General features: G+C 41.9%; 1 protein-coding gene across 4 annotated transcripts in view; it reads right to left on the reverse strand.

Moving 5' to 3' along the window:
• The window catches only part of hhat (hedgehog acyltransferase), a 97,309-nt gene that overhangs the window by 78,378 nt on the left and 6,070 nt on the right, over positions 1–12,861 (reverse strand). For 2 of the 4 annotated variants that reach the window (XM_069179821.1, XM_069179820.1), the window contains 4 exons: positions 12,526–12,639; positions 11,810–12,004; positions 8,932–9,144; positions 5,432–5,603 (listed from right to left, as the gene is read on the reverse strand). In XM_069179821.1, coding sequence (XP_069035922.1) covers positions 5,432–5,603; positions 8,932–9,144; positions 11,810–12,004; positions 12,526–12,639 — 694 coding nt within the window. The remainder of the gene's footprint in view (positions 1–5,431; positions 5,604–8,931; positions 9,145–11,809; positions 12,005–12,525; positions 12,640–12,861) is intronic. The other 2 variants (XM_069179823.1, XM_069179822.1) reach the window with 2 other exon arrangements.

Below are 12,861 nucleotides of genomic sequence, written 5' to 3' on the forward strand. Positions count from 1 at the left end.
GAAAATAAACTATTTAGCAAGAGAAAAAAATACAGTTTTGTCTAAGGGGTGACTACAAAGCTGATTATCTTTAAAATATCCCACACAACTGGCGATTCTGACTGAAGAGGGAATAAATGAAAATAGTCCAAAACATTTGACTAGATGGGCATGGTTTGGTAACAACCACCATCATTTAAAAAAATAAGCATCACACACATTTTCCAAGCATCACTTTAGCTCACTTTAGCTTTTTATGTGGGACCCAAATTAATATATGATTTAATGGGGTTGAAAAGCGAGTCAATAAGATTCTCATTTAAAAGGGGAGACGAGTTCTGGGATGAATCAAGCGCTGGTTGAACAGTTCATGAAACACGATATGTGGAAAGATATATCCCATCCCTTACCCATGTGGGACTTGCTGTGTGATGAAACAATATATATGTATCTGGACTTAAGTGTTCTCTAACGGGATTTAATTTCCATTTAGATGGTTTCTGGGCTGCAAGGACACACATAAATCATACTGCAATAACTGCATATTTTTCCCAAAACTCCAATATGGGGGCTTCCATCTCATCTGCATAAGGGGTGAAAAAAGAAGCCCATTCCTCGTTTTTTTCCCCTAGCTGCTGTTTAAAAGTGCTGCTCATAAAGCAATAAGATGACCATCAATTTTAATTACTCCTATGACCGGGAAGTGGTCAGCATTACTCCACTTGAAATATCACCCATTGTACAAATGTCGTAACTGAGCATTTACCATGCATAATAAGCGATACAATTTGTTAAAATGAAAAATGAATTACGCTTAAAACCAAAATGTGTTGGGTTTATGGGATTAATAAAAAATGTCACAGAATCAAAGCACAAAACGTCATCCTCCTCTTTCCACAACTGAGATTTAAAAGCGTCACTGCGGTTTTTGTAAAAGGTGTTGCTCTTCATTCCTGCCTCAGTAACAGCCTTTAGGTAAACAAGAGAACTCCAGAAAAAACGTACAGCAAATTTCATGTATTTCTTGGATTTTAAGTAACATGGCTGCTGTTTTTCCTTTACTGTTTCCAGCCAGGCAGGTCTTTAAACTTGCAGTTTCGGAGTTGAAAACAGTCAGCCAGCTGCTGCTGTCGTTGGCTAAAAGGCTGCCAGGCTGGCAGGAAGTCTCTGCTGTGGATGCAGGTGGCATCACATGGGCAGCTGGCACAGTCCTGCACCAGGCTTGCATGTTGAACGTGAGGACAGGGGACTGAACAGTTGAAAACACTTGAAACCTCTTAGATCACCCTCACCGGTGTAGAAATTCACTGAGACACAGAAAAGGCAGGAGGCTTCAGGACCCTGTTACGTCTTCTGCAGTTCTCTTATGCCACACTGGAACAGTTCTCTCCATTAGCTCCCTGGCTAATGGCTGCACGAGTCCATTTCAAAACACCCTTCCTTGCCTGCAGCTGCCTTAAGCGCACGGCCCCCGTCTCCCTCCAGTGCCTCATCTCTCTCTATTCCCCCTACTGGCAGCTGTGCTCCTTCTCCTCCTCCACCAGACTGTCTGCTCCTCCCCTCCAGCCTCCTCCAGGGCCTGTTCGTTCTCATCCCCAGTCCCGCAGGACTGGAACAATGAAATCCGAACAGCTCAGACCCTGACCACTTTTCAGCACCTTCTCAAGACCCATCTGTCTAGACAGCTAAAAAATCTAAACAGATGCGATCTCTCTCACGCCAGTGTGAACTTTAGCCACCAACTGATGCAACACTCCGCTCAGTGCCGGTCTTTTTTTTACTGTAATCAATGATTCCTAACTACATGTTGTTTACCGCTCAATAGACATTGTTTTCCCTCTGACATTGCACTCCTAACGTGCGTCTTTCTCACTGCTGTTTTCTTGGCATTTCTATTATTATGTTTTTATTGCATTGGAAAGATTTATTTGGGATTTAGTGACTGTATTATTGCATACTTTTATGTCACCCTGGGGATTTTAAGCAATAATAATAAATGATGTTTCACACTGATTCGGTTATGCTCTCTGGTTCACCTTCAGTGTCTCTTCCTAGATGTGTACAATGCTTTTTCACAACCTGAGACAGAGCAATAGAGTTATTAATGGATTCAGCATATGGCTAGGAGGAGCTCAGGCTGGATGGAAGGAAATTAGAGGCTGAAATGAAGATCCTGAATTAAACATTCAGGCAGAAGAAAAGAAAGGCTGGCAGCTGAGAGAGCCTGCACCACTACAGACAAGGACCGTTAATGCATCATTATTACACATTTACACCACTGTGTTAAAATCTTCATCTCAGACACAATGAGGAGTTACGATACTGCATCTTATAGTACACAAGTATCAACACTGCATTCAAAGTCTCCAGAACCGTTTGGTACTATTATGACAGCATGATTACGAGTCTTACTAACGCAGCCTGGTCTGGATAAGAAGAAACTAAACATGTCATTTAGCAAAATCGATCAAAATCCTCAAAACATGATGGCAACAACTGTAGTTCAACTACATATGAGCAGGCAATATGAAGTGTTGTGTTAGCTAATCCATCACATTCTCCAATCAGATCTAACTGTCTCGTTGTTGAAGGTTCATCACCATAACCAACATCAGTTTCTCTCTACACATCAATAAAGCTAAAAGATGTCAAAATATTTCTTTAGGTTTAACTGTCAGTGTAAAACAAAATGGCTACAGTTTCAGGAGAAAATCCCGATAGTATTCAGTTGCCAAGGAAAGAAGGAGAACCTGAAGAGTCGAGAATACAAATTGTCTCAGACTTCGTGTGATTCGGTTAATGTAAAATTACATCTGTACTTGCCACACTTGTGGGAATGCTGAAACATAAGTTTAATGTTTGTCATCCAGTCCTCTTCTAGTATAAAATGTTTCAAGTTATATTTGCTAGAATTGTGAATGATGTCTAGCTATAAAAACAAATGTTCTCAGCACTGTTAAAAGAATCCCAGGACACTGACTATATATATATCAGCGCTGCTTATATTTACTTTATTCTAAGCTGCCCATTTTTAGATTCGTATTTGTCACCTGTTAGTTTCATCACCTGTGGTGCTGATGTTTTACTATCTAAAGCAACAGTGCAATGCACAATTGTTTATTGGCTATAGAATCGATGTGCTTTGACAGTAGTTTCAGATCTAAAAGGCAGCTGTATTGTGAAAAAAGCACCCACAGTCACCAGCGACAGAGCCACACAGGGAAGAGTTACGGCTCATTGCAGAGTATAAACTCTGTTGGAATCATAATACCGTGAGCGCGATTAAAATTCACAGCGTTTCGTGAAGATGAAAGCCGACGCATAAAGAAAGGAGCTAAAACAGATTTTCCTTTCCGACTCAGAATCGGTCATCAGTCCAGGAACCCTCACACAAGCTGGAATTAGATCTTCCCATTTCTGTTGTTCCATTTGCAGCCAAATGTGCACCGATGTATTGTTCTATAAACTGGGGACAACTGCTTAATGCTTCCCGATTTCCCATTGAAAGAACTTGGATAATGAGGTACTGTGCACACTCTTCCAACCAGACAACACCCGAATCAGTAATTAAGCTCCCGGACAAAGGCATGATTTCAATCTTTTAATAAGGTGTTTTGGGTAAGCAACACTTGGAGATCTTGATGGGCACAGAGCCCTGTGGATTTTGTTCAGCGCTGAGCTTTCAGTTTCCTTGTTTAGTCTCAGACTTTAATTAATTGAACAAATTAAATGTTTCTTTCCACGTACTGCATGGCATCTTGAAACATAAAAACCAGCGAGAATGTTGAAAACGTGACCAATTGAGCAAATGACTAAACGAAATCAAGAACTGAGAGCTTAAGCCCAGTGTGAAAACCAAAATAGACTGTGGCTCCACCTAGGGACTACAAGTTTACAATTTTCAATTTTCCACCCCTGCAAATTTCAGGCAAAGAAAGACAGGAATAACCTTACTATGATAGCTTGGTGCAGAATGAACAAATAATTATACTTATCAAAACTTTCAGTTCCTACAGTACTGATCTTGCAGTAGAGGTCTCCTCTCAGAATGCAGGACTGATCGGACAACTTGGGCCCACTGGGATGGAACACAGGCTCTGCTTCATGCCACTTATGGCAAGTCCATCACTTATGGAGGTGATGGACTACAGCCATGGCGAGCACAGTGAAACTCAACAGGGAGTCCAGGCTCAGAGACTCTTGTCACTGCTCAGTAAAAGGTATGTCAGCCTTCTAACGGACACAATCGGACACTGGTGTTTGTAGCAGGCAGCCTGACTAATAGCCATTACAGAGAAGATATAATTCAGCCTTCGTCTGTCTCGGACTTCTGCAGGAGCTGCAGCAGAGAGCTGGGAGAAAAGGCACTGCACACCTCCAACTACTGTGCAGAAAAGAAAGGTGGTTCTATTTTTCCTCTTGTCTTGTCTGATATTGCAGACTTGCTATTCTTGGAGGATGAGCATAACTCGTTTCTATCTTGTCTAAGATGTAAAGCAACAACAACATGATGCACATTGCTCTAGATCTGATATCCAATCTCCAGACCTCTTACAATTCACAACAGGACCCAGCAGCGCTTACTATAAATCAGCTAGAAGTCCAATTTTGTATTCAGTAGCTTAAGTATTCTTCTGTGTTAAGATCTGTCTCTTTGTTTGGCAATCACAGCCCCATAAATCAAGCCTAATGTATATACATAACTCTGCATTTACAACAATTATATGCAATGCTAAACTTTGCATTTTAAATTAGCACTTACAATAACAGACTGCTCAGTATTAGGTTTAAAATTGGCTATGCGTTTGGGATACATAACTTTTTCTTATTGTTTGCTTGTTAAACATGAGCTTCTTTTATTCTAAATGCAGCCATACACAGACTCACCTCATAAACTTAATGTTGACTTTCACAGTAGGCACAGATGTGAAAACAAATAGTAAATTACTTAGTTAACATTTATACTGTGCACCACAGAAATCTCTCACAAGGAAGTCATTGTAGAGTAAGAAGGTCTTGAGTCCCTTCTCTAGCAAATACAGCGGTAAACGTTTTTACTATATATCAGGAGGGAAGGTCTAGCACAGGCTTGAAGGGAACATAAAAGCACATAGAACATACAGTAAGCCATCTTTAGACCTACAGTCTGCAATAGACTGGCATCCTGTCCAAGGTCCCAGGATAGGCCCCCACCCCCACACGACCCTGAATTGGTCATGAATTTAGATGACCAATTGAGTCAAGTTGAGTTTCGTTTAGAAAACCGAGTATGAGCTTAGTTTCAGTTCAGAAAACGGATGGACAGACAACAGGTCAACTTACTGCTTAAAAAGTGAAAAATGCAATGAACTAGCTCTACTGCATATCATCAACTAATGATCTAGAGTAGTTCATTCAAACAGTACATGCAGTGAAAGGAGGAAATATTACTATGCTCTTGATATATACTCACCTAAAGCCCAAGATGGCATGATCTTCAAGTAGGTCTCATTGCTTTGCACAGCGTGCATGTACATGAAGCAAACCATAGCCTCTGCTAGAATCCACCAGGCGACCAGCCGTGCGAGGCTCACAAGCACAGCCCAGGTGTCCAGTCTGACAACTCTTGAATGTGGCTTCTGCATCTGTCAGTGAAACATTAAGGAGGTTGGCCATCGTTGCGTTGTTGTGCTTGATTTCTGATAAAATAATGTTGGCTACTAAAGGGCAAAAGAAAGTTTTTCTGCTGCATACTGAGTTTACACAGAGTAATGCACAGTAAATTACAGACAGTACATATCTCACTCCAAGTAAAGACTCAGTGCTAAACACCACCAATGCCAGCCCCTGGGTGCTGAATGCACCAATTATCTAGAATGTCCATTTTTATTTTTTATTTTTGTTGTACCCAAATTGGATTAGCCATTGGTGTGTTTTTCACATCTTGGCTCTCGGCAGTGGACCACGTGACCGCACACGGGGAGGATAAGGAATAGTGGGCAGATTCCTCTGACTTGACCACCGCTTGTCTTTTAAAAGTCTATTTGACTCCGTTCGGGATATTCAGAGTAACTGGAGGAGAGGCATGCCCCTCACCGACAGCACTGAATGCCTGTAAGACCCCTATGAGGCCATTAAATGAGGCTGTGTCACTGGGAGCCGAGAGCATCCTGGCTGACTACACACCCTAGCCTAGGCGGCACTCAGTCAATAGTGCTCTGTTGCTTGGGGCATTCCTGTCACAGTGGGCTAGTGACATGACTCAGGCTCCAACCCAGGACTATAGAGCTCCACCTGCATTCAGGAAATGCACCTATCAGTTGATAGCCAGGAGTCACCTTAAGATTTTTTTGAAGCTATGATGACTTCAATACAAGCAACAGTTTATAACTAATTCTGTACATATTGTTGTCGCACTGTTAGTATTTATGATTGTACTTTACCTACAGATTCAATTTCCCCATTACAGTAGTAAACATTTTCTCACACACTAAACCTGACCGAGTCATGCCCTTTGGACAATATAGATTTCGAAACTTCATTATTGCCTCAGCCATCGTAGAGCAAAACGAATGCTAAGTCATCTGAAAAAAAAAGTAAATACACAGCACAAAAAATCCCCCGCTGAATTAAAAGCATAATTCACATTTTAGAAAAAAATTCTTCTGGTTTGCTAGTGTTTTGCAGCATAAGCGCGTCTTGTTTTTAGCCACGTCAGTATGAATTACCTCCACTTAGCAACAAACTCTTAGATTTTCAGGTCACAGCCACCTCGACAATGCTCACTTAAACCTGCTTGAAATTGTTTTTTATTTGTTTGGATGTTCTAATATGAAAGCATGTTTGCTTACTTACTGTTGTTTTTTTGTAAATTATACAAGGAGCCCATGCAATATACATAGTGACTATACATTATGTTAATAAAATTATACAGTATAATATTAATTATACAGTGATAGCTGGCAGCCATATCACTCTGCAGCTCTCAACTGGCTACCCACTGAAGCTAAGCAGAGTTGAGCCTGGTCAGTACCTGGATGGGAGACTATGGGAAGCTATGGTTGCTGCTGGAAGTGGTGTTAGTGGGACCAGTGGGGGGGTGCCCTCCCTGCGGTCCGTGTGGGTCCTAATGCCCAGGAATAGTGGTGGGGACACTACACTATAGTGGGCGCTGTCTTTCAGATGAGACGTTAAACCGAGGTCCTGACTCTCAGTGGTCATTAAAGATCCCCTTTACCATGGCCTTTAAATTGTCCCCCTGTATGATTGGCTTGAAGTTGCCCTGCGATGGACTGGTGTCCTGTCCAGGGTGTACCCTGCATTGCGCTCTCTGCTTGACGGGTAGGCTCCGGCTTCCCGCGACACCGTATGGTATAAAGTGGTTTGGTACATGACATGACATGACATTATACAGTGACTATACATTAGTCACATTGTAGCATAAACATAAATGAAACCTCAGGTCCCCTGTACAGTGATGCTCAGAATATATCACAAAAACCAAGTGAAGCTGTTTGTCTAAGGATTTGGAAAGCATCAAATAAACTCTTATTATGGATTTCAATAATATAAAATAAGAAAAAGCCTTCCTCTGAACTACTGAGTCAGCATGCTTCCATACTGTGAAAGGGAAACATAATTCTTTGAGGTTTATGGGCAATTGAGACTCAAATAAGTTATTGTTTGTTTTTTTTTAAACACAAACACATCAATGTTGAAATGAAAACGACAGCTTCAATATTCAGTTTACCGAGACACGTTGAAGCTACTAAACCAGCAGTCTCGTGTGCGACATGGGAAAACGTCCATCAGCGGCTGTTCTTCTCATCTGACTCGGCATGTCGGAGCTGCTCGGCACTTGATCTCTTATCTGTCGCTACAGGCTGTGAGGCACCATCTGCTCGAAATGTCATGTACTGTAGTTTCAAGACAGAATTAATGACGAATCTGTTGCATTTGTACTGCATCTCGGCCTGCCTGGTGGTGCAGCGGTTAGCTGCCTCACAGTGCGCTTGGTTAAATTTCAGGGATTACCCTGCCTTGCACCAGTTGCTTGCCGGGACAGGCTTCACCAGAGATCCAAAACAAAAAATTCAATTTAATATGAAGCAAGGTATTCCTAGAGCTCTGTAAATCTTAGACTCAGGCCTTTATGCTTTCACAGATGCAGGATAAAATGCCATTTCGTATTGCTTCTTGTGAGAAATGCAGTATATAAACTCCAAAACATGGATACTGCCTCTATGTGTACCGTATATCCTGATAATGAGAATTCTCATCTTAACCACAGAAAAAATACAATGAACTAGTTGCCTATAACGAACTTTAGAGGGGATAAAATGCATTTACAGTAGTGCAAGGATTCACTATCTAGTGATTTGGTAATTATTTTTGTCTAAGACGTTTGCAAATAGTAAGTTGGCGGCTTTGGATGATTTTTTCAGGTGAGCTTTCCAATCAGTAACTACACTAATGTGTGTTAGTTTTATTATTTTGGAGTACATGTACAAAATTATCTGTGCAACAGTTAATTAAGTAACACTCTGAAACACTGCTGTATCGCCCAACTACAGACAACACACATTGGAGGGAACATGAATAATTTCATGAACCCATTTTAGCCATTTGAAAGGGACCATAATGCATTAGTAGAAATTACATCAAGCCAGAAACCCACTCAGCCACATATAAAAATGAAGGCAGCATTAGCAGTATTAAGAAAGTCCAATTGCTTCCATTAGCTCAGAAAAATGTGTTTGTGGGGAAAAACGATATCGCTTAAAAACAAAATTCAAATTCAAAACAAAAATAAACACCTTTAACTGTTCAAATAAATTAATTATTTTCTCTCATGTGAACCTCACACAATCCTTGCCAAGCCTAACAACTTCACTCTCACAAAGACAAGCCCCAGTCCCCTTCAGAACAGCACCCCCCTTTTCTTGTCTGTCGTAATGAAAAAGGATCCGTCACCTGTCGAGTGAACTCTCCAAAATTCATGATGGGTCCGTTGCTAAACAAGGGGTGGTAGAAGACATAGGCAGACAGCCAGAAGAAGGAGTCCAGGCTCTTCTCCTCTGAGGCCTGCCAGCAGTAGTCCAGGCTGAAGCTGATGTAACGCAGACAGGAGATGGCCAGGCTGAAGACCAGCAGATAGTACTCATTCTCTGTCCTATACCAGCTCCTCTGGGAATGGAAGAAAACAGAAGGGACTGTTAGTAGTGCTTTTTGGACCTTTGAACCAGCCATGGCTGATTCAAACATTGCATTACCCATCAGTGGACCAAAACTCTATCATTGCACTCCATTACTTTTCCTACTCTTTGAAACAGGGAAACTACGCACAATGTGTTCTCGTTTCTCTTTGTCTGGCTGTGGCCTTCTAGAACAGGGCTATCCTGTCCTGGTCTGGGGAGGACTAAGTGTGTCACCAGGTTTTCATTCCTATCTAGCCTTTATTGAGCTAAATCAGATGGTTACACGCCGACCTAAACCAATTTAATGGCTTTTCAGGCCTACAGATTTAAAGAAACCTAAAAAACCCACCTGCCCTCCAGGACCAAGAGTGGATAGCCGTTCTGTAAAAAATCTTGCATTGTGTTAACTTGCCAGCAGCCATATCACTCTGCAACTCACAACTGGCAACCAACTGAATCTCAGCAGGCATGAGCCAGGTCAGTACCTCCTGGGAAAAAACAAGGTTGCTGCTGGAAGAGGTGTAAGTGGGGCCAGCAGGGGGCGATCACCCTGCGATCTGTGTGGGTCCTAATGCCCCAGGATAGTGACGGGGAAGCTTAAACTGTAAAAAGGTCCTGTCCTTCAGATGAGATGTAAAACTGAGGTCCTGACTCACTGTGGTCATTAAAAATCCCATGATGTTTCTCCCAAAAGTGTAGGGGTGTTACCCTGGCATAATCCCCTTCTAAGATCCGGTTTCATCACTCTATTCTCCTCCCCACTGAGAGCTGGTGTGTGGGGAGTCTACTAGTCCAGTGCACTATGGCTGCCATCACATCATCCAGGTGGATGCTGCACACTGGGGGTGGAGGGGAGTCCCCATTACCTGTAAAGTGCTTTGAGTGGAGTGTCCAGAAAAGCGTAAGGGATGATGATGATTATTATTAATTCTTAGTGATACAAAGGATAACTAAGCTCTGCACCAAGCACTTTTGCTCTTTCCCATCTTTCCTAAAAGCCAGAAGAAAATACTGCAACAGTAGTTTCCAGTTGCAACTTACTGAACGTTTAAATAACCTGGCACCTGCATAGCAGAATGCATGAGCAGAATATCACTGACACTGCTCTGGTCAATGGTATGATTTTATGTTTCTGAAGATACATTACGCAGTGCTAGTGTGAGGCCTCGGATTCCCAGAGCACATTAAAAACAAAAGCATGATATCTTATCTTGGCACATTGAGGGATTTTTGACAATTACTGTATATTTGAGGAAACATTTGTTAATACAACATGCAAGCCTGTACCTACTTTGAGTTTCAATTAATGTTTTTAAACAGTACTCTCTGGAATGAACTGGTAACCATGATGCTAATATCCTGACCACATCACTCTAGCAAATTAGACCTTTGCAGGCTGTGACCATAATGGAGTAGAGAAGGGTAAAAACAACAAAAACAAATTGCTGACTTTGTCAATGAAGCTGTAATAGACAGGGAATCAGCAGTTAGAGGGGGCATTAGGTACTTAGTGGAACAAACATTAATATTTATTATAAACAATTCCTTTCAATAGTAACACATTTGAGATCAGTCTGAGTAATTGGACAATTGTCATGTAATGCAGTCAGCCTGATTAGAGACAGGGAATGAGGTCTGCAGGGGTGATTTTCAAAAGGAACTTGATTTTACTTCTGTACCACTCTGCATTTTCAACTTCTCTCACAGGCACAAATGAAGAAAATGGAGGCTGCAAATGTGATTTTAGATCAAAGAAATCTCTCCAATCATTTTGGTTGCTTTTTTTGTTGAATGATGAGCAGACAAGGATAGCTCACCTCCAAGGAAACATTTTATCTCAAGTTAAATCTTGTTGAATAATGCTGGCAGGGAGGGAAAAACACACTAGTGGCTAAGCCAAGGTTAAGCGGTAAGAAGTCTTGATCAGTTACCACACATTGCTCTGTTGGATTCCACACCGCCCACCAGAGAGTGTCTGTTCAATTAAAACGTCAGTTTTCTGATGATTAAGGAAATATTTGCTACATAATTTTAAGAGTACAAGAAAATGTTTAAGCACAGAAGCAATCTGTCCATCAAGAGCAACAGATTTCTGCAAAATTATGAGTCAGAACATGAAACAGTCATTTTTATGGTTAAAGTAGTTTCTTGACCACAGAAAATATACAAAATTAGTTTAAAAAAAATGGTTTCCACTTATAATGCATGCAGCTAATATAGTCATATAACATAAAACGTGTTCAGTTCCAGAAAGGGCTGTTTCTGTTGTTATTGTCTCAGATAATTAAATGACAATTTTTGCAAAGTTAGTTTTTGGTTTATCCAATACTGTCAATCTGTGGTGGAGCTGACAATAGAAATTAAAAGGCAGATTCCAGACGTCTTCCCAATGTGCATGGTGCTAGAGTCTGCAAACGGTTCTGCTTTTCTGCATTTTCCTAAAAGCTACCTTGGCAGCCCAACATAGCTGTGGGCAGCTTTCTGACAGCTTGAATATCCACCTGTCAGATCATTTGGGAGCAGAGGTGAAGAGGGAAAACAAACAATGATTCCAGAACGGCGACGTAAACGGGGAAAGAAACAAAAGTGATAAAAGAGACGCGCGCAGGCAAAGGGGACGCCGCTGCTGGCACTGGGGGGGGGGATCTTTGTACCTGCATGTCCTCCAGGGAGCCGAAGAGCAAGGTCGAGAGCAGCAGCAGGGAGCACAGCCAGCAGAGACAGGGCCTCTTCAGCAGGGCCACACCGAACGACACACACATGTGCAGCGCAACCACGGCCAGACCTCTCCCGCCCAGGAGACACCAAGCGGCCAGCAGGCCATAGAGCGTGAGCACAGCCGCCCTGCACTGGGGAGACGCGGCCCGTATGAGTCACCAGCATCGACGCTTTGGGGAGCCCACTATCAGGTCCTCGTCAAACACGGTCATGGCACTGCCTTTCCTCTCCCTGAAGCTGAAAAGACTGGAAGGCAAGACTAGCCTATGTGAAGCGCTAATTCTTAATGATCCACACCTGAAATGTGTTTGATAATAAAACTGTTCATGCTCCATCAAGAAAATACATAATTACCATTTATTTTCTGCCCACAATGTGAGAATACATATTGTGCATGCAAGGTAATAGAAATGTAACGAATAGTTATAACTGGACTAAATAAAAAAGGTCCACAAAAGTTCTTGGTTTTTAAAAAAGACCATGTCAACACTTCTTCAGTCTTGACACCATTTATCTTACTATTCCTGACCATGGGTATATGCAATGGTGTAATGTAAAAAATGTGCACGTGCAAAATCCACTAATCTCTGCATTTCTGAGAGGCATATGTTAAAATGACAAGAAGAGGCACAGTTCGAATAGGGCATCTTACCTTGGGAGCAAAGAAACCAGCCAGCTTGGAGACAAGCACGTGACCCAGAAGAGACCAAAGCAGTGATTTCCTAGCCCTTTCATTCCAGAAACTCCATTCAAAGTCTGTTGGGTCCTGACAAAACCAGCAAACATAGAAATGAGCTATGGAATGGTTATCTTGGGTAGGAATTTGCAGCCTTGGTCAAAACAAGATCATGTGATAAAGAGAACACATCAAGTAGGGCACACCATTGCAGAGCCAGTAGTGAACGTTACCAAATAAATCCACACTTCTCCTTTAAGCCCAACTTCATTTCATATGAAAGCAAGAATGAGATACGAAGGGTTAAAACCC

Source organism: Lepisosteus oculatus, chromosome 17 (assembly GCF_040954835.1).
Source record: "Lepisosteus oculatus isolate fLepOcu1 chromosome 17, fLepOcu1.hap2, whole genome shotgun sequence".
Lineage (NCBI taxonomy): Eukaryota > Metazoa > Chordata > Actinopteri > Semionotiformes > Lepisosteidae > Lepisosteus > Lepisosteus oculatus.